The 22,883-nt window shown below is 37.7% G+C and overlaps 1 protein-coding gene across 10 annotated transcripts in view; it reads left to right on the top strand.

Moving 5' to 3' along the window:
* Tfdp2 (transcription factor Dp-2) overlaps window positions 1–22,883 on the top strand; it is a 118,859-nt gene that overhangs the window by 9,253 nt on the left and 86,723 nt on the right. For 4 of the 10 annotated variants that reach the window (XM_041676882.1, XM_041676877.1, XM_041676880.1 and 1 more), the window contains one exon: window positions 19,223–19,327. The exons of the other annotated variants lie outside the window; for them this stretch is intronic. In XM_041676882.1, the coding sequence (XP_041532816.1) occupies window positions 19,313–19,327 (15 nt within the window). In that variant the 5' untranslated portion in view covers window positions 19,223–19,312. Of the gene's footprint in view, window positions 1–19,222; window positions 19,328–22,883 lie in introns of those variants that run through there. 10 annotated transcript variants of the gene reach the window in all.

Raw genomic sequence — 22,883 nt, 5'->3', positions numbered from 1 at the left:
CAGAGACACTTGGTATGGGTTCTGGGAATCAAATTCGGGTTCTTTGAAAGAACAGGAAACCCCTAACCACTGAGCCATCTCTCCAGCCTCAATAATTCTTTCTTTCTTTCTTTCTTTCTTTCTTTCTTTCTTTCTTTCGAGACAAGATTTAAAGTTGATCTTGAACTCACTGAATAGCTGAGGAGGACTTTGAACTTCTGATCCTGCCAACCAACCCCTCCTGAGTGCTGGGATTACAGGCATACACCACTACACCTATTTGGTTTGTGTGTTGTGCTAGGGATTCACATGAGAGCTTTTAAGCAAGCACTCCAACTGAGCCATATCCCCCAGCCCAAATGTTTGACTTGGAACTATTTTAGGTCATAGGAAACTTACGAAAATAATATAAAGTGTTTTGTTATAGTCATTGTTCTATTTCCAATGATATTAACAGTTTTGTGTATGTTGTGCATATGTGTGTTCATATGTATATATGCAGTAAGCCCCAGGCATCCATCTATTGCACTCCTTCCCCTGCCAGTGCTGGGGTTACAGATGAGTGCTTCTGCACCTGGCTTTTTTATGTAGGTGGTAGATCCTAAGTCAAATCTTCATGCTTTGATGTGACTGCATCTCACTAGCTCAAATATTAAGTTTTACATTAGTGTAGCATAGTGTTTCAGCTAGTAGCATACATAACAGTGCTCTCATAAGGATATAATGGCAATAAAAAATTCCTAATACCTAGTGATTAGTCCATTGTAGTCTTGCATCTTAGTAATATATTGGTGAAGATATTCATATAAACAAAGCCCATTGTGCTACTAGTCATAAGAAAATTTAATGTGCTGGGTGGTGGTTGTGCAGAAAAGGGCACCAGATCTCAGTATAGATGGTTGTGAGCCACTATGTGGTTGCTGGGGATTGAACTCAGGACCTCCAGAAGAGCAGCCAATGGGGGCCTCTTAGAGAGATGGCTCAGTGGTTAAGAGCATTGCCTGCTCTTCCAAAGGTCCTGAGTTCAATTCCCAGCAACCACATGGTGGCTCACAACCATCTGTAATGAGGTCTGGTGCCCTCTTCTGGCCTGCAGGCATACATGCAGACAGAACACTATCTATAATAAATAAATACATAATAAATAAATATTAAAAAAAAAGTAAATCAATCTTTAAAAAAAAAAAAAAGAGCAGCCAGTGCTAACCTCAGCCATCTCTCTGGCCCTTGTTTTTTTTTTTTTTTTTTTTCAAGACTTGCTTTATTATGTCCTTGACTGACCTGGGACTTGCAAAGGTCTGGCTTTGAACTCACAGAGGCCTCCCTCCACCCTACCTCCCTTGCCTCCCTTGTGCTGGCATTAAAGATGTTTGCCATCATGCCTGACTCTTTTTTTCTTTAAATAATAATCCTTTATCCTAACTTTTGTATATTTTTTAGTGTATGGTCCACCCCCACCCCCACCACCTCTTTTTTTTTTTTTTTTTTTTGAGACAGGGTTTCCCTATGTAGCCCTAGGCTGTTCTCTAACTAAGATCTTCCTGCCTCTGCCTTGCGATTAAAGGTGGGTGCCATTGCTGGCTGTCATTTCATTCTCTTGACAATGTCTTTTGCAGTGTAAAAATTTCTTTATACATTTTCTGTTTATTTTGGGTATGGATGTTTTATTTGCATCTGTGCATGTACATCATGTGCATGCCTGGGGTTCACAGCCTCAGGAAGGTTTCAGATCCCCCGAAACTGATGTTACAGGTGGTTGGGAATTGCCATGTGGGTGTTGGGCATTGGGCACAGGTCCTCTGCTGAAGGACCTTGAACTCCTGGTACTTTTTCATCTCCCAAGTGCTGCAATTATAGGCATTTGCTACTGTGCCTAGGAAGCACAATATATTAAATATACTGTAGACTTTGTTTGAATTTCATTCACTTTTCCACTATTTATATGTATATATATTACACTATTATATATGTGTATATTTTGTTTTATTAATTATTTTGTTTTTTCGAGACAGGGTTTCTCTGTAGCTTTTGGAGTCTGTCCTGGAACTCGCTCTGTAGACCAGGCTGGCCTCGAACTGACAGAGATCTGCCTGTCTCTGCTTCCTGGGTTCTGGGATTAAAGGCATGCGCTGCTACTGATTGATTTATATTTGGTGTTTTTGAAATAGAGTCTATGTAGTCTTGGCTGGTTGGTGTCCCTGAAAGTGTCATGGCCAACAGGGAAATGATCGGAGCTGGTGAAGAATGAAACACGGGTCAGCATCACTTTAGCAGGTGCTGGGTCAAAACTTCCAGAGTCTGACCTCTCATTTTCCTTACACATTTAAAACTCAGTAAAAATTTGGAAAACAGTCTCTGTGTGACTGTTATCACAGCTAAGCTTCAGGGATGGCTACATCAAAACTTCTTTGCAAAGTAGCAAAGCTCCGGAGGTCTTTAAAATAAGAATGAGTTGTATTGAGTGTAAGAACCCAGGGAGGAAGGATTTGTCATAAGCATAAGAATGGGTTCTATTGATGGAGGATGTGAAGTACACAGGATCTCTTTCATAAAGATTGTTTTATTCAATGAGACGAAGCTCAGAATTAGGGCTTAAACAATGCTCAGGATTTGGGATTCAGGTGTAGACTGGCTCCTAATAGAATAGCAAAGGATCATCAGGTTGTTAGACAGCAGCCACTCCAGCCGTCCCTGGTAGAAAATAGGCCTTTGTGCTTAACAATTCTGGCTTCTCCAATTCCTGCTCTGAGCTGCACCTCCTACACTGACTGTCCTGAAACTCTATGTAAATCAGGCTCGTCTCAAACGCACAGAGATCTGCCTACCTCTGCCTCCCAAGTATTGGGATTAAAGGTATGCACCACCACTGCCCAGTTTTATTTACTTTATGTGTGTGAGTCTTTTGTCTGGATGTATGTATGTATACTGTATTCATACATGGCTTTCAAGAATATCAGAAGCGAGTGTTGGGTCCTCTGGAACTGGAGTTACAGATGATTGTTTGAACTTGGGTCCTCTGAAAGAGCAGAGGTTAACCACTTAACCACTGAGCCATCTCTCCAGCCCCCATCTACTTTTTTATGATTATATATATTATATAACACACACATATATTTGTAGTGGCCTAACTTTTTAGTGAGCGCTGTAATTTGAAACAGTACTTCTTGTGCCAGTGAGATGCTCAGCAGGTGAAAGTGCTTACCACCAAGCCTGATGACCCATGTGGTGGAGGGAGAGAACTGACTCCTTGAAAACTGTCCTCTGACTTCTCCATATGTTAAAAAGAAAGTTTATAAATTAAAGCCTTCAGTACTTCCTGAATCATGTATGACTTAGAAATTTTAAGTGCTGTTCAAAGTCTCCCTTCTTGTTATAGTTGCTCAGACTATGTTTCCTTCTGGTTTCTTCCTTTTTCCTCTTGCATTATCTTCTGAAATTAGTACACCACCCATAGAACTGAATGCTTACATATACTTATATTATATTCATATCTTTTTTATTTTAGTGGTTCCCTGATCGTGAAATTTGAGTAGTTTGTATTTTTCAGAAGCACATATTGTGGAAGGTCTCTTGTAGTCTAGGCTGGCCTTGAGCTTGATAAATAGTTGAGGTTGGTCTTGAGTTCCTGATTCTCCTGCTTCTGTTGTCTGACTCCTGGAGTTGCCCGTGTGTGTCACTATACCTGGCTGTTAGTAGATCTGTATTGAATGTCTATTGAAAGTCAACTTTTTTTTTTTTTTTTTTTTAAAGACCCAGTCTCATGCTATTCAGGCTAGCCTTAAGCTCACTTTATGGCTGAGAATAGTCTTGAATGTTTGATTTTCCTGTCTATTTCCCACATGCTGGGATTACAGTTGTGCACCACCACACTTGGCTTTGAAAGTCAACTATTTGAAAATATCTTTATATCCCCTGATATATATATATATATATATATATATATCAGTGTTTGTGTGACCCATGTGTGCAGGTGCCTGAAGAGGGCATCAGATCTGGAACTGGAGATAGAGGCAGTTGTAAGCTACCTGATGTGGGTGCTACGAATCAAACCCAGGTTCTCTTGCAAGAGCAGCAAATCAGCAAATACTGCTGCTCCGGCTCTCTACCTGCATTTTGAAAACTAATTTGAGCCAGGTGGTGATACATTCCTTTAATCCCAGCACTTGGGAACAGAGGCAGGCAGATCTCTGTGAATTTGAAGTCAGTCTGGTCTACGAGACCTAGTTCCAGGACAGGCACCAAAGGCTACAGAGAAACCATGTCTTGAAAAACCAAAAGAAAAAAGAAAAAGAAAACTAATTGATAGTCTGTTTTGATATTATCCTTCCTGAGTACCTTGAGGATATCACTTTGTTTCTAGTGTTGTTGAGAGATCTTGTGCAGTGTAATTGTCACTCCTTTGTAGATAATTTGTTTTTCTCTCTGTCTGCCTTTTTGGTCCAAGGTTCACTTTACTGCCCCCATACCAGGGACCAAACCCAGGGCTTGGCCATCACTTTACAGGGTCAAAGACATGTATCACCACTACCCAGTATATCTCAACTATTTTTAAGAGCATGGCTTAGCCAGGCAGTGGTGGCTTTTAATTCCAGCACTCGGGAGGCAGAGGTAGACTGATCCCTGAGTTTGAGGACAGCCTGATCTACACAGTGAGTTCCCGGACAGTCAAGACTGTGTAGAAACCTTGTCCCAACCCCCCAAAAAACAACAAAATAAACAAGAACAAAAAACACAGTTTAGTGCTTTCAAGTACATTCATGCCATTGTACAGCCTTCTCCAGAACTTCTTTTATCTTGCATCATTGAAATTCTATATCTGCTAAATAGTAGTTCCCTATTTCATTTGCCCTAATGCCTCCAGCCACCATTTTATTTTATAAAGTCAGCTTCTCTAGTTACCTCATGCATGACATAAAGCGCTTATCTCTTAATGTCAGGTTTATCTCACTAGTGATGATGCCTTTAGGCTTCATCAGTGTTACAGCATTTCATTTCTTTTTGAAGCTCTCCTTTTTTAATGCACTATGACATTTATATGCTCCACTTGATTATAAATTCATCCTTCAATAGATTCTTAGCTTTTTTTCCTACATCTTAACTATTGTGACTGGTGCTACTGTGGACATGAACGTGCAAATATATTTTTAAATCAGGACATGGTAACTCATGTAATTGCAGTACTTGGGGGTCAGAGGCAGGTAGATCATCAAAAGATCAGGGTCAGTCTAGTCTACAGATAAGTTCCAGGCTTCCTACCGAGGACTGCACTGTGAGACCCTGTCCCCAGAACAAAGACTTGTTTGTGACTTCACTTTTAGTTCTTTTGGGTATGTACCAGATGTGGAATTATTACTGCATCACATGATTAGGTTGGTGGGTATTTTGTTTTTGGAGTGTTGGGTGTTGTTTCTGGGGCTTCATGCATATTAGGTAAACACTGTACCACGGAGCAACACTGCTAACTTTAGTAGTTTTTAGTTTTGGAGCAACCACCATACTGTTTTTTTCACCATAACTATATATATTTTCACCAGCAGTACATACAGCCCCTTGCAAATACTTGACATTTCCTGTGTGTGCACATGCACACAGGGGCGTGCCAAGCTTTGTTTCTCTTGGGTATGAACTGGTATCTCATTGTGGATTTGGTTTGTATTTTTTTTTAGTGATAGTGAGCATTTTTCATGTTTTTTTTCTTTTTTTTCTTTGTGTGTATTTGTGTTCACTTTGGTTCTTTATTTTTTATTTTAAATTTTTTATTCATTTTATGTATCAACCATAGTTCCACATCCTTTCCCCCCCACCACCATTTTCATGTTCTTATTGGCCCTTTATCTCTCTCTCTCTCTCTCTCTCTCTCTCTCTCTCTCTCTCACACACACACACACACACACACACACACACAAAATGTTCTGTCTGCATGTATGCCTACTCACCAGAAGAGGGCACCAGATCTCATTATAGATGTTTGTGAGCCAACATGTGGTTGCTGGGAATTGAATTTAGGACCTTTGGTAGAGCAGCCAGTGCTCTTAACCTGTGAACCATCTCCCCAGCACTATATTTTTCTTTGGAAGTCCTTTGTATTCTCTTTTCCTCCCCATAGGTGGAGGATCTGGCTGTATTGCCTAGGCTAGTCACTAATTTGTAGGTTAAAGTGATCCTTTCATCTTGGCCTCCCACTGGTAACTGGGGCCACAAATATCCTTTGCCCATTTTAAAATTAATAGAGTTTTTTTGTTGGTTTGTTTGTTTGTTTGTTGTTGTTGTTGGTTTTTTTTTTTTTTAGTTTTTCGAGACAGGGTTTATCTGTAGCTTTGGAGCCTGTCCTGGCACTCTTGTAAACCAGGCTGGCCTCGAACTCACAGAGATCCACCTGCCTCTGCCTCCCGAGTGCTGGGATTAAAGGCGTGCTCCACCACCGCCCGGCTAACAGAGTTTTTGTATCATGATATAGTTTCTTTAAAAAATATTTATTTATTTATTTATTTATTTATTTATTTATTTATTATGTATACAATATTCTGTCTGTGTGTATGCTACAGGCCAGAAGAGGGCACCAGATCCCATTACAGATGGTTGTGAGCCGCTGGGAATTGAACTCAGGACCTTTGGAAGTGGAGGCAATGCTCTTAACCTCTGAGCCATCTCTCCAGCCCCGCATGATATAGTTTTAAGAATTTTTTTGTTTATCTGCAAATTAATTTTTTGTCAGATACATGATTTGCAAATGTCCTTTAACTTCATACTATTTTTAGGTGTGTATGTGTGTGTGCATGTTTGTATGCACACATGCATGCTCAGTGTATATATGTATGTGTTCATGTGTGCCTACCTATAGAGGCATTTCATTTGTATTTTAATAAATAAAGCTTGCCTGAGGATCAGAAAAATTAAACAACCACACTGGCCAGCCCTATAGACCAGGCTGGCCAATGACACACATTTTTAATCCCAGTAGCCGCACTAGTTTGCCATAGAAACCAGGCAATAGTGTTGCACGCACGCCCTTAACCCCAGAGTTTAGAGAGGAATATAAAACGGAAGAGTCAGCTTTCAGTTTCAGTCCCATTCTGAGATTCCTGGAGACAGGACTGCCACTTCTAACTGAGGTAGAGGGAAGAGCCAGTGTCTGGCTGTTTTGTTATTCTGACCTTCAGGTTTAACCCCAGTTTCTGTCTGAGTTTTTAAAACTACCCGTATATATATTGTGTAGGCTAGAAGTTGACATTAGGTGCTTTTATTTGCTTTTTTTTGTTTGTTTTGTTTTTTGAGACAGGGTTTGTCTGTAATCCTGACTGTCCTGGAATTCACTCTGTAGATCAGGCTGGCATGGAACTCAAGAGATCCACCTGCCTCTGCCTCCCAGTGTTGGGATTAAAGGTGTGTGCCACCACCTCCTGTCTAGCTAACTTTCTTTAAGTAAAACAAGTAATATTTTACTTAACTATTTGTCTGTTTCTTTTGCTTGCTGAGTCTTATTTATCTTTTTTTTTTTTTAATGGAGCTTATACTCTAATGTATTCACATGAAAGAGACTGTTTGTTCTTCCTCCCTGTAAAGTATTTCATCAAGAGCTTCATGCAGTCATGGTTTCTCTGTGTAGCCCTGACTGTCCTGGAACTCACTGTGTAGTCCAGGCTGGCCTTGAACTCTTAAAGACCTGCCTCTGCCTCTCAAGTGCTGGGATTAAAGGTGTGCAGCAACCCCGCCCAGCTCGGTATAGCGTTCTTATTTCACAGTTTGACATATTTCATTCCACGCTCTTCTGGCTTTATGGATACTGATATTTCTTTGTTGTATGTTGAGTTGATATGTGGTCCAGGTTGGCAGCTCCCTCCCTCAGTGTTTCACTGTAGAGCCCTGACTGGCAGACTGGAACTCATGGCCTCAAACTCCGAGAGATCTGCTTCCTGAGTACTAAAGGCATCTGCCAACTATGCCCAGCTCTGTTAGGTTTGACGAGATTTTGAAATGTGATTTTATTTTACATATTGTCAACTTTTTAAATGTTACTTGCAAGCTTTTATTATCATTAATTAAAAATATTGATACTCTGTTAAAATTATATGTATTTGAATACAAATATCATTAAGGTTTTAGCAATACATTAATAATCCAACTGTGCCAGGGATTAAGAGAGGAATTTACTTTAGGGAATTTATATGGTGAAGTATAAGGGCGTCCAGTTTCCCTTTAGTGTGAAGTGACTAGTTACACTAATTGCTTTGTTTGAGCTGGGGATGTAGATCAGTTGATAGTATCTTGCCTAATATATGTTTTTAGCACTGATGGCACATACCTATAATCCCAGCTGGGAGACAGGGATTAGGAGTTTAAAGCTTGGTTTAAACTTTATCTGCATAAAGTCAGTCTGTCTGGGTTCCATGTGACACTGTCTTTTGTTGTTGTTGTCGTCAGAAGGCAAAAATGAATAAGAAAATAACTGAGTATGATGTACCTACTGTAATCTCAGCCTTGGGAGATATAGCCATGGAGGTTGGAGGCAGAAAGATTGAAGAATTTCATATAGCAATATTCTGTCTCCAAATAAAAATAACAGAAACTCAAATACAATTGATATAGCTGTGTTTAAAGGAATTAGAATGCAGAGCCAGCAGGATTGCTTTGTAGGGAAAGGCACTGGCTGCCTGATGACCTGAGTTTATTTCTGGGACCTATATAACAGAAGGAAAAAACTGACTCATAAAATGTTGTTTTCTCCTTTCCCTTTCTTTCTTTCTTTCTTTCTTTCTTTCTTTCACTTTATTATGTATAGTGTTCTGTCTGCATGTATCCCTGCAGGCCAGAAGAGGGCGCCAGATCTCATTATAGATGGTTGTGAGCTACCGTGTGGTTGTTGGGAATTGAACTCAGGACCTCTGGAAGAATAGCCAGTGCTCTTAACCTCTGAGCCATCTCTCCAGCCCTAGAAGGTTGTTTTCTGACCTCCACACATGGACTGTGGGACATGCATCCCATCCTATGTCCCACATACACCAAGTAATTATATACATAAACATAGCAAAATTTTAAAGAATTCAGATGCAAATAAATTTTCAACTTTTGGAGACCTAAATTTCTGGTTCAGATACTGTAACTGTTTATCTAAAATCTTTTATCTGCTTCCGCTAATCTGAAAAGAGACATCTCTTAGCACCTCCCTTTTTGTTGTAAGAACAGACTTCCTAGAGCTTTCTATATGTTGTTTTTCCTCTAGCTCCTCCCCATCCCATGTTGTTAACCTTTTGGCTGTAGTGTATCCTATCCCTTTCTTTCAGCCATCAGTTTACTGTTTTTTTTTTTTGTTTGTTTGTTTCTTGGTACATATATGTGTTATGTTAATTTTGGAGCTTTGTTCATACTCAACTCTTCTATAAAACGTCTATGTTTCCATGCATCTTTTGTATGTTTTAATAGTTGTACTAATTGTCATTAAGTAGTTCATTCTGACGTTTACTTTTAGATAGATGTTTTCATAGATATAATGTAAGCACTATGAAGGCACAGACTGTCATTTCCCTTGGCATCTTTAATATTTGGCATTTAATGATCATTGTATTGTTCAGTGTTTGATGTGTAGCAGTAATCAGAAGCAACTTATTTATTAATAAGTGAGTTAATAAAGCTAAAATAACATTTTCCCATCATTCCAGTGCACACATGTGGTATATTATTATTTCTTTTAATATTATAATACCCGGTTTTGTCATCGTAGTATCATTGGAGGAAAAAGCTTATATAAGTCTAGATTTAAAATAGGAGCAGTGAACAAAAATAATTCAATCCTTTTCTTTGTAAACAGTGTATGTTCTGGGTGTGATGGTTCACACTTTTAATTTCAGCACTTGGGAGGCAAAGCCATATGGATCTCTGTGACTTCCAGGATAGCCAGGGCAACATAGAGATCCCTATCTTAAAGAAAAGGAAGACAAGAGAAGTGTTAAGAGTATAGCTCAGTGATAGAATGTTATTCTAGCTTATGTGAAGTCCCTTGATTTCACCGTCAACATTAAGAATGGGGTTATTATATTAATTGTTTTGTGGGTTTTTTTTTTTTTTTGGTTTTTCGAGACAGGGTTTCGCTGTGGCTTTGGAGCCTGTCCTGGAACTAGCTCTGTAGACCAGGCTGGTCTCGAACTCACAGAGATCCGCCTGCCTCTGCCTCCCGAGTGCTGGGATTAAAGGCGTGCGCCACCACCGCCCGGCTTGTGGGTTTTTTTTTTTTTTTTGGTGTGTGCATGAGCATATGCATTTGTGTGCTCATTTTATGGGTGTATGTGTGTGTCAGGTCAAGTGTGGTGGAGGGCAGAGGACAACTTGTGGAAATTGGTTCTTTTCTTGAACCATGTGCATTCTGTGGATTGAACTACTGGAAAACACCTTTTCTTGCTATGCCATCTTGGTGGTGTATTTTTTATTACATTTACTTAATGATGTGCATGGGTGTGTACCTGCTAGTGTGTGTGTGTGTGTGTGTGTGTGTGTGTGTGTGTGTGTGTGAATTAGAGGACAGGTTTGGGAAGTTGGTTTTTCTCCTTCCACCATGTGGGTTTTTCTGTGTCTTACGATCAGCTGTGTTCTGCCAGCTATATCCCAAATAACTACTCAGAGACTTATTAATTACAAATGCTTGGCTAATAGCTCAGACTTAATACTAACTAGCTCTTACAATTTAACCCATTTCTGTTCATCTGTGTGCTGCTTCAAGATTTTTACCTCTCTTGTTTGTCCTGCTTCCTTTTCTTCTGGCTGGTACTCACGATTCTGCCTTTTTTCTGGTTCTCCTGCCTAACCTTATCCTAACTGTTGACCAATCAGTTTTTTTATTAAACCAATCACTAAAGGAATATACCACAAGACCCTGACCAATAAATAAATAAATAAACAAACAAACAAACAAATAAATAAATAAATAATTGTCTCTTACATTGTTTCATTAGAACTTATAATACTATTTAGAAGGAATGCCATTTACAACGTATACTGTTTTCATTTAAGAATTTGCCGGTATCAGGCTTTCCTGCATCTGAAACCAATATAATATCAGCAAGGTCACATTCTCATTCAGAGAGAGAAAGCAAAGGCAGCCTCCTGGAGGTACGGGAAAACATTTCTGTCCCAATCCTTTTAGTAGTCCACAAGATATGTTCTTTCAGACCATGTGTAGATAGTTTCATTTTCTTCCGCATGGGTAGCATTGGCCATAAGTTTTGTCTTGGATATCAGCAAATTCCTTGTACTGTGTGTGCATCCAAATGATTTGCCTCTAAGTAAGATCAAGTGAAAATAATTAAAAGGGAGAGCTGAGTTCTAGAGATAAGGTACTATGAATATGGTCATAGTAATTGCAGGCATAGAAGATGTCTTTTATTTTCCATTTATTTATTCAGATCATTTATTTTTTATCATATGGATTTATGCACATATATTCATAGTTTATCTTATAATCCAGTACTGCTGTTTATTTTGTGGCTTGAGTTATCCCATCTTGGGATGCTTTTTGCCTAATGGGTGTGTGGCTCTGACACTGAAACTCAGGACTTTCTACATCCCAGGCAAGTATTCTACCACTGAGCTTTGTCCCTAGCCCTGTCCCCTACCTACCTACTATCCACCCACCCACCCATCCATCCATCCATCCATCCATCCATTTAACGTGTATAGGCAGTTTGCCTGTATGTATGTCTGTATACCACGTGAGTACCTCTACCCATAGAGGCTGGAAGAGAGGACTGGATCCCCTGGAATTGGAGTTATAGACTGTTGTGAGCCACCATGTAGATGCTGGGGATTGAATGCAGGTCCTCTGGAAGGGCAACCAGTGCTTTTTACTCTATCTAAGCCAGCCCCTTAGCATTTTCTTTTAAAAAATGAATTTTTATCTATTCTTTTTATATCAATAATAAAATTAAGCTGAATGTTGTGGTGGTTTATGTATGTAAAAATCCCAGTTCTTAGATGGAGAAACAGGTTTAATACAAGTTTGAGACCAGCCAGAACTACCAAATGAATTCCTGGATAGCCTAGAAATAAGAAATTGAGGATCTGTCTCAAACAGTGAAGCTAAATGTTCTCTACTACAAATATATCTTCCATTATACCTTTAAAAAATTATCATACAAAGATATGCTAGTTCTAAAATCCTTTTGTTCATTGTGATGAGACTGTGATATTTATAATTGTGATGTGTGAAATTCAGAATTTCAGATGTGTGTATATGCTAAATATGTATGTCTTTATTTTCCACTGCTAAGTCATATTGAATAGGCTTTTCATGTATTTAAAAATACTGATATATATTTCACTTAACAGACATTCCCTGAGCTCTTTCCATGTACAGGCTTTGGATATAGAATGAACAAATGAGCAGGGCTCCTGCCCTTATGGAATTTACACTTTAGTTGGCAGAGATAGACCACATAAATACATTTATTATGGCAGCTCAAGGTATCTATGAAAAGAGAAAGTAGCTGAGCAGTAAGTAGAAGCCTCTGACCTTTTCTTGGCAGAGAAAAGGGGATTGTTTTCCTTGAGGAGGGACATCTGAGAAGCAATCTGGAGGAATTTAACCAGATAAACCCCTCAGGCAGGAGAAACAGCGTGTACACAGTCCCTGAGACAGGAGGGTATATTTATGAAGAACTGTGAAAGACTAGCAGAGTGGTGAAGAGGTGGCTCGACACGTGAAGGATTTACTGCCGAGTTGATGACCTGAGTTTGAGCTTCGTAACTTGAATTTGATCCACCATGCCCCACATGGTGGAAGGAGAGACCAGTTCCTTCAACACATTTGTGTACTTATACACACTCATGTACATACACTTACACATTCAGACACCAAGAAAACCAAAAACTAAAAAACACATTTTCCCTGTTTAAAGATAGTGGAATTGGATCAGGAAGATACATGGGCAGTGGTTCAGTAAGAAACTAAGCACATATTTTTTATCTGATTTACACTTCCAGTAAGGCTGGTACTTCATTTTTTATTCATTAATTCATCTGTTTATATTTGTATCTTTGTGGTGCTGGGTATTCAACCCAGAGTCTCCCACATGCTAGGCCAGTGCTCTACCACTGAGTTTCATGCCAAGTGCTTATTTTGGATGTTTTAAACTTTGAATCATGAGAATGTTTTTAAAATTAGTAATGCCTGGTTACTTTGATGAACTTTAATTTTGTAGCTTTTTTTACTAGCACTATTAGAAAGTTTACAAATCCTGCTTGAAACAAGAAATTGCTTGTTTTTTTTTTATATTTTGGTTAGTATATCATCTTGGGTTTTATGTTGGAACCTCTAAATTGTGATTGGAATGTAAAAGGACTTGCATGTTGAGACCATCTGTGGGAGTTACATTGTCTGAAAGTTGAGAAGAGATCATGACAGATGGTGAGGTCGAAAGATTGACTTTTTGAGCTTGACATAATGTGTTCATGAAGCTGGAAGAAGAAATCCGACTTATGTTTTTAACTAACAGAAGATCTTGGAAACAGAAAAGAGTGTGCAGTTGTTGAATTTGGATAAACATCATGCATCAGCACACATGGCTGGTTTATATCTGAGACTCACCAGCATTGCCAAAGATAGCAACTTCTGAAAATATTTGGTGTCCCTTTTTCTTCTTGACATTTTGGAAAGTTTAAAGTCAAATATTGAAGAATTGCAGGTAATTTTTATGTTAATCAATACAAAAGAATCTTTAAAAATTAAAAATTATCTTTTAAAAACATTTAAGATATTCAACCTTTTTAATTGTAATTAAAAACTTTTTTTTCGGTTTGAAAATTGAGGTTTCTGTTGTAATTTTCATTTCTCCTTTATGCAGATTATTCATTGCTTATTTTGGAAGAAGAAACCATAACTTTTTGTGGGAAATCAAAACTGTCCATTACTTCACCCCCAATATTGTTTATCCTGTGTTAGGCAGTATCTTAGTGATTTTATATATATTGTTTTATTTAATGAAGTATATATGCCTTTAATGCTTGGCAGAAAACAGAAATTGAGGCACAGAAATATAATGGTAAATTTGTTTAATAAACATTTAGGCACCTTTGGCTCTATTTTAAACATTTATCATTTAGACCACATTTAGAGATTTCAGTCTGTGCCGAGTTCTGGTAAATAGATTCCAAGAGAATACGAAACGTAATTATCTTTGGCTCTGTCAGTTTCATTGATGTGGCTAAACAGTATTTTTATTGGTAGTCTCTTACTGTAGTGTTCTGAAATAGATTCTGTTAATTTCCTAATTCTTTAACTGTTCCTCTCCCCAACGTGGTACTGGATCTAACCCAGACTCTTGGTAAGCACTCTAATTATTGAACAACATCTCCAACCTTTTGTTAGTTTCTCTTTCTTTGCTTAAATAGCACAGTGCCATTCAGTAGCCTGATTTTTAGGAACTAAGATACAGTATTGAATATTGAGTACAGAAATGAAGTAGATGCATAGGGAAAAGCAGCTGTAGCCATCACAGCCATGCTCTGGGCTAGGGAGGGAGAAAAAAGGGATCCCTTGTAGCCAAATCTGCTGGCTCACTTCATTGCTTATGGCCAGAACTAAGTCATATGTTATATGGTCAAACATTTTGGTGCACACATTGCCACCTTCAACTTCTTAAGGAAGAGAACAATAAAAGGGAATAATATCTGCCTTGAATCTATATATAGGAAGCTCATAAATCTTAATTAATCCAAATCATATTTTCTGTCAGAATTGTATTTTAGTAGGTCATAATCTAATTTTTTGATATTTGATTTTCTCTTTTTAATGAGTAACACTTTTTATTTAATTTTTTGGTATGCATTAATATTTTTCCTTCATGTATGTCTGTGTGAAGGTGTTAGATCTGGAGTTATAGACAATTGTGAGCTGCTATGTGGGTGCTGGGAATTGAACCTGGGTCCTCTGAAAGAGCAATCAGTACTCTTTACTGTAGAGCCATCTCTCCAGCCTCCCATTCATGTTATTATTGTGTATGTTTATGATGTTATTTATGTTTTAAATATTTTATGTTTTTGAGTATTTCATACATGTTTACAATGTATTTCTAGCACTCAGGTGCCCTTTTCTATTTTATAAATTTTTCTTATATCTTACTGAGTCCAGTTCATGCTGACTGTGTATGTGCATGGGTATGTGAAAATCGTAAAAATATTTCTATTGTTAGTAGTGTGTATGATGTGTATGGGTGCCCATGCCACAGCACGCATATGCAGGTCAGAGTACAACCTTGTAGAGTCACTTCTCTTCTTCTAACTTTACTTTGGTTCCTGGGATCAAACTTAAGTCTCTAGGATTGTTCAACACCCTCTCAGCCATCTCTCTGGCCAAGTTGGGTTTTGAGAAAAGGTCTCATGTAGCTCAGGCTGCCCTGGAACTTTCTGTCACCCAAGGCTGGCTTTTAATTATTGATCTTCCTATGTCTTCATTCATTCATTCATTCATTATGTATACAATATTCTGTCTGTGTGTACACCTGCAGGCCAGAAGAGGGCACCAGACTCCATTTCAGATGGTTGTGAACCACCATGTGGTTGCTGGGAATTGAACTCAGGACCTTTGGAAGAGCAGGCAATGCTCTTAACCTCTGAGCCATCTCTCCAGCCCCCTACCTCTACATTCTTAGGTGTATCTTTTTTTCTTTCTGAGTGCCTCTCTTTTAACTTGAGTGCTTTAAAATCTGTTTTAAGATAATTTATTTAATGTTTATTTATTTATTTTTGAGTTAGAATTTCACTGTATAGCTTAGGTTAGCCTGGATCACTGTGTTACTATGTCGCCTAAGGTAGCTTTGCACTTGTAATTTCTCTTGCCTCAGCTTGTAAATAATACTAGAGATGTGAGCAACTATGGCTAGCAAAGTAGTTTTAAAAGAAAAATAATATGAGATCCACTCTTCTAAGATCAAATAAACATACAAAAATAAGAAAAGCTGCAGAACTAGAGCAGAGAACTCCTGAATGCCCTTCCCCAGATTTACCAGTTATAAACATTTTTATACATTTTATTTTCATTTCTCCCATACATTTTAAATTTGAAGTTTAGTCCTTGTTGTCAGGTCCCTAGCCTCCTAAGGAATTTTGGTGTTTTTATTTTCATTTTTCTAATATAAATGATATTTCACTTACAAAAAGACCCTATAGTTTATGGACAAATATCCAGAAACAACAGTGGAATCCGGGCCTGTTGCTTATACCTGTAATTTTAGCATTTAGAAGGTGGAGTCAAGAGGATAGCCATGAATTTGAGGCCATTTGAACTACATGCTGAGTTCTAGACTAGCCAGGACTCTGTAGCAAGGCTCTGTCGAAAGAAAGAAAGAAAGAAAGAAAGGAAAGAAAGAAAGGAAGGAAGGGAGAGAGAGAGAGAGAGAGAGAGAGAGAAAAGGACAGAGAAACAATGCCCATTCTCTCTGTCTCTCTCTCATTATCTGGAATGTGGATTTTGTCCAGTTATCCGTATTGGTCTTCTTAGGAATCATGTTTTTCTGATCCAGTGTTTATTTTGAGAGTGCTCACTGAATTGAGTTTTCCTATTTTTTTTAAAAGATTTGTTTATTTATTATGTATACAGTGTTCTGCCTACATATATCCTATAGGCCAGTAGAGGGCACCAGATCTCATTACAGATGGTTGTGAGCCACCATGTGGTTGCTTGGAATTGAACTCAGGACCTCTGGAAGAGCATTCAGTGCTCTTAACCTCTGAGCCACCTCTCCAGCCCAAGTTTTTCTATTTTTTTAGTTTTTTATTTTATTTTATTTTTTCTAAATATGGATGTTTTTCGCTTCCTTCTCTTTTTTTTTTTTCTTTTGGCTCTAGCAATTTTGAGGAGTTAAGGAGTTTAGGCCACTATTTTGAAGAATATCTTTCACTTTGTATTCCTGTTTTTTTTTTTTTTTTTCGTTTTCATGGTTAAGTTTGCATACTAGACAATAATGTCAGAAATATCCATCTCAGTGCACTTAGGACATATGATGACTTATTATTGGTGGCCATTTGGTAACTTTGATCATTAAAGTAGTGTGTGTAAGGTTTCTTTACTGGAAATTTTGAATTAAGACATTTTATAAGGAGGTATTTCAATATCATGTCCGTATCTTGTGGCATACTCGTAGTTGGTGTTCCCCTTTGTATCAATATACAAGAATCTATACCAATATATTTGTCTAAAAACAGTAACTCACAATTATAAATCTATTATCCCATCATCCCTCTTTTTTTTTTCAAAATGATCCCTGAGCTTATAAAATTCCTCCCTCAACCCTCAATCATATACTAATTATAATCAACCCCTAAATGATGTCCCTAAACCCAAGGGCAAACTTTACTGGGAGAGGGGACGTCATCCTCTAGAATTACTCCCAGGTGTCATGGGGGCGACGTTCTTTCTGGGGGATCCTGTGAAAGTAAAATGATGGTTAAATTTCAAGATCAATGTCTTTTAAAATTGCAAATAGTCTCTGAGTATTTTGTGCATGTCTGGCCAAAATGTTGTATAAGATGTGCACCATTTCAGCTAACCAAGTTGGAACTGTCTTGTGCAGCTGGTACCCAAAGCAGGTCTTGTAGTAGCACTATCAGTATCATGACGTCATATCAACCAGGTGGAGTTGTTATGGGGCCCCATCTTCTTCCTGGAAACTTCAAATGTCACTTCAGGAAAAACTCATTGTTCATTGTGAAAAACTTAAACATTAATCATATAGACATATATGTATATATTCACTGAAAGGCATGATAGATATATTCAATGAAAAGTATGATAGATATGAAGAAAAGCAAAGATGTTTTCTAAACTCATATTTCTTTCTGTCCCATATCATGGCTCTTGACATGAGACAGAAACTCCAGAAACTCTGGGTTTTTCTCTTACTAACAGGCTTGGAATTGGAGAGGGACTGAGCCAGAGTCCAACTTCAAAACCAGCTTTATAAATTTAAAAATATGGTTTAATATTACTTACACAACCCTTTCAGTTTTCTTGATATTTCCTATTGGGCAGGTATTTTTCCATCTGTCAGTATCCAAACATCCAGGGTCCCTTGAATTTTTCAAAGATGAGTGTTTTCCTGTGGAGATAGGAACAGAACCCTGCCCCCATTCTATATGTTTTTCTTTTTTTTTTCTTTTCTTTTTTTTAAATATTTATTTATTTATTTATTTATTATGTATACGATATTCTGTCTGTCAGGCCAGAAGAGGGCACCAGAACCCATTACAGATGGTTGTGAGCCACCATGTGGTTGCTGGGAATTGAACTCAGGACCTTTGGTAGAGCAGGCAATGCTCTTAACCTCTGAGCCATCTTTCCAGCCCCCTCTATATGTTTTTCTTACCACCTGTATGAATATCATCATTGTGGATGAGTTGTCATTTCTCCTTTCCAAGAGGTTTCTCCTCTTCAAATCGAAACTATTAATTTTGATGGTATCCACAATTTTTCTTCTCCTGTGGAAACAAGAGCAAAACCCCTTCCCCAACGTAGCACATCTCCTGGCTTCCATTGAGAGGTCAGCACATCTTTGAAATAAATCGGTTGATTTAGTTCAGCAGACTTTTCCATTATCCAATGTCTTTCTGCTGCTGTCGTTCTTTTCTCATTAGCGTTAAGAAAATTCAAGGTTAATAAAGCATTATGTAATCTATTTCTGGGGGTATTTTCGGTCCCTTACTGTTTCATTGTGATGGTTTCAACAACTGTAGAATTCATTATATTTATCAGTTGACATTCTTTTAATACTTTACATTTCCTTGTATCGTCTCTAATTGTTTTGATTGGGTTTACAGTTTTGCTGTCATTAGGATAGTGTGGTGGGCTTCAGTGTGTAGTTGTAGCTCTTTAAGTTGGTCCTTGTGTATTTTTGACACATCTGTCAGTGTTTGAGCATTTTGTCCTTTGGAACAATAAAATATTCGAGGTTTATCTTGTACCTTTTCTGCCTTGCCTTGGAATCAGCCCTTTCTCCATGAAGCCCTGGTGTTTCTTTCAGTGCATTATTTAAAGCAATGTACTATAACTCTGCTGTGTCCCTTGAGAGTAGAGCTCACTTGTCATATGACTTAACTGCCTTAAACCCCTGTTGTTACCTGGAATGAGGTAAAAATGATCCATGTTTTTCTAGTGCTGTCCTAGGATTAACTTAGACAAATCACTTAGAAGTATGTGTCTCAGTAAATGTGACATAAATACCGCCTATTATTACATTACTGTTCCCTCTTTTCCCTTTAACAGGATATTTTAAAGAATTATTGAAGACGAAGGTTTTTATTTTTGTATGTTTTTAATGGTTATGCAGAATATTAAATAGAATACAGTTTTGATATGACGGCAAAAAGTGTAAGTATTTTTATTTTTTAGAGATAACTTTTTAAAGTGAACTTATGCTGTTTTGCTATACATATTTTCTTAGTATTCTGGTTAATAAAATTAAAAATGTTGCTTGGATTAATAATTATTTTTGATTGTGTAGTGTGTGAGATAAACTTAATACTAGTGAATATAGTACTTTCGTAGCCATTATAGAATTTCTGTAGATTGGTGCCAAGCTTTTCTTTTTCAACAGCTGCAAATTACTATCTCTATAAAGCTTCCAATTTGGCTTCTTTTCTGGGGACTGTTAAAATTGGTTTTGGTTGCTAGAGAGTTACTTGGCCTTATTGAGCACATCTCTGCTTTCTTTGGCGTGTGTGTGTGTGTGTGTGTGTGTGTGTGTGTGTGTGTGTTAGTTCAGGGAAATGTGTATGCTCTGTTATTTGGAAGCAGATTGCTTCATTCCCTGAGGTATTCCCTGAAGACCATCAAAGCTTTAGATATGTTGGAAAAGTTATGTAAGTCCTTCCTCTGTTTAAATTATCATTTCTTTATAACTTTATTATAAAAATTCGGGCTATCCTAGGAGTTCAAAAGTAGGAATTTGGTAGCCCCACAGAAAGATCTGGACCAAACCTGGAGTCTGTCAGGAATTGGAGCAGTATATGTTTTCATCGCTCATCCTTTTCTCATGCTATCTATCTGCTTCATGTCTCCCTCCTCTCCCCTGAGGATCACCTCCCTTCTCTCCTGTGCACATTCTGAGAGAGATGTGCAGGAGGGAAAGAAGCTCTCTGACCCTTTCATTGTTGTCACTTCTAATTGCAGGCTCTTTAGGGAATCATTTCTTATGGGAACAGAGAACATGTGTATGTGTGTGTGGGGGGGATTACCTTTGCCTTTTAGATCATACTTATGGTCATGGAAAATGAAAATTCTGTTAAAAAAAGTTAAGGATCCATTTATGGAAGTGTATGTCTGTAGTCCCAGTTATTCAGGAGCCCGAGACAGGAGGATGGTGAGTTTGAGGCTAGACTAGTCAATATAGCAAGACCCTGTCTCAAAAACAAAACAACAGCAACAAACCGACTTAGTCATTACAATAAAATTCAGTTTAAGGGAAAGATTAAATATATTGATTCATTTAACTGAAAAGTCTAAGAGTTCTCTGACTTTAAATACCTCTAGATTTAGAGGATTGAAGGATGACATCATATACTGTGTCCCTGCCCCATCTTTTGGCTTATTTGGGTTTTGTAGTTTAGTTTATAAGAAAATAAGGAACATTCTGGTTTTGCTAATCAGTTTCAAATTCCGCATGGTTACCATGCTTAGCCCACAGACCTAGACTGGATGAAAGGAAATAGGATGCCAGAAGTGTGAGGCCTGGGCCAGGGGCCTCTCAGTAATGTTTCTTGCCAGAACTACACAGGATATGGCATGGATTTTTTGCAGAGGAGTTGAGATGAGGTACTGACATATATCCTCTGAATCTTATCATATAATGCTTACTATCCAATGACTCTTCTAGAACAAAAATTCAGGTATATTATAAGCTCACCTAGTATACAGAATAGGTTTTCTGTTTTTGCGGCAGTGTCTTGCTCTCTAGCCAGGCCAGCCTCTCAAACTCACAGTCGTTCTGCAGCAGTGTCCTAAGTCTAAGTGCTGGGATTGCAGGCATGCAGCGCCATGCCCGTCTTACAAAAGAAAATTTGACAAACAATCCACGGTTTTTTGCCTTCTTAATGAAAATTTTTTATATACACTGTAATTTTGTTTTACAGAAAATAATGAATACTCTTTCTTATCTTGATACTTCTGCACCATTTTAAGAGGCTTTTTTGTTCCTCATGGTATGGACAATATACATTTCTCTTATGTGTATGCTTTTACACACACACACAATCTTCTTTCCCTTTTTTTTTTTTTCTTTTTCGAGACAAGGTTTCTCTGTGGTTTTGGAGCCTGTCCTGGAACTAGCTCTTGTAGACCAGGCTGGTCTCGAACTCACAGAGATCCACCTGCCTCTGCCTCCCAAGTGCTGGGATTAAAGGCGTGCGCCACCACCGCCCGGCTTTTCTTTCCCTTTTTAAACAGAATAGAAAGTTTTGAGTACATTGCAAGGGGCAATGAACTCAACTGTAGCAAGAGTACAGTCTATAGGTTTGTATTTTTAATCTTAGCCACTTTAACCAGCAAAAAGTTGTATGTGATTTATTTCTGATTACTAGTTAGGTTAAATTCTATGTGTTTATTGGTTATCTACATTTCTGTTTGAAAATTGTGTATATTGATATGTTGGAAGCTATTGGCACCTAAATAATAACTAAAACTTAAATACTACTTTACCATAAAAATATGCACAATTATTTGATATAAGGTATTCATATCTGTTGTCTCCATATGTTCTTTTTTATTTTTTTATTTTTTTTTTTTTATTTTTCGAGATGGAGTTTCTCTGTGTAACAGTCCTGACTATCCTGGAACTCACTTTGTAGACAAGGCTAGCTTCTAACTCACTGAGATCCACCTGCCTTGGTTTCCCAAGTGCTGGGATTAAAGGCATGCACCACCATTTCCCAGTCTCAATATGTACATTTTATAGTGACGATTCCAAAATCGTCTTGCCTGTGAAAGGTAGATTTTACCTTTAAGTATAGATCATCTCATTTGAATTGCTTTCTATGTCAGAAATACTAAATATCAGTGCAGTATATAATGTCCTTATTGAGGAATACAATTGGATTGTTAAAATAGGCTTAGGGCTAGGCACACATGCTTTTAATCCCAGCACTCAAGAGGCAGAGGCAGGTGGATCTCTTTGAGTTTGAGGCCAGCCTGGTCTACAGAATGAGTTCCAGGACAGCCAGAGCCACACTTTGAAAGTCAGTTTAAAAAAATGAAAACAAAAACAAGCCAGTTGTGGTGGCATACACTGGTGGGATTTGTGAAGGAGGTGGAGACAGGAGGATCACAACTTTGAGACCAAACTGGGCTACACATTTTACAAAAAACCAAACAAACATACACAAATTAGAACAAAAATAGGTTTAGGTATTTTTGTTTAGCATACTTTTAGTGACTGCTCAAGTTTGTAGTACATCATTAGAATACCCAGTTATTATTCCATATTTATTTATTTTGCATTATGTCTATAGTGAAATACCCAGATAGAAGACATTTCTTAGTATCTAACTAGGCAAACAGTGTGACATAAATTTGTGAGTTCTTTTTTATCTTGTTCAATCAAATATTTTTTTTGTTGTTTTTTTTCTGAGATAGTATCTCACTGGATAGCTTATTCTGTATTAAGGTTAGCCTTGATCTTGGGTTCCTCCCAGTTCAGCCCCTCAAATACTGGGATCATAGACTCATATCACTTTAGTTCTTTTTTAATTTTAATAATCAATTTTAAAAATTAATAATTAATTTTTAAATTTATTTACATTGGTTTTGAGTGTTATATACATGTGCATACAGATGTCTCTTTAGTTTAAATTATAGGAGATTGTGAGCTCCATCACCTTGAAATTTTTTTTGTTGTTGTTTTGTTGTTTTTTTTTTTTTTTTTTTTTTGGTT

This window comes from Microtus oregoni, unplaced genomic scaffold, assembly GCF_018167655.1.
Source record: "Microtus oregoni isolate MIOR12 unplaced genomic scaffold, Mior012 000028F_ref0000031, whole genome shotgun sequence".
Lineage (NCBI taxonomy): Eukaryota > Metazoa > Chordata > Mammalia > Rodentia > Cricetidae > Microtus > Microtus oregoni.
Note: the sequence above shows the minus strand (reverse complement) of the source record. Positions and strands in the feature narration are given on the sequence as shown.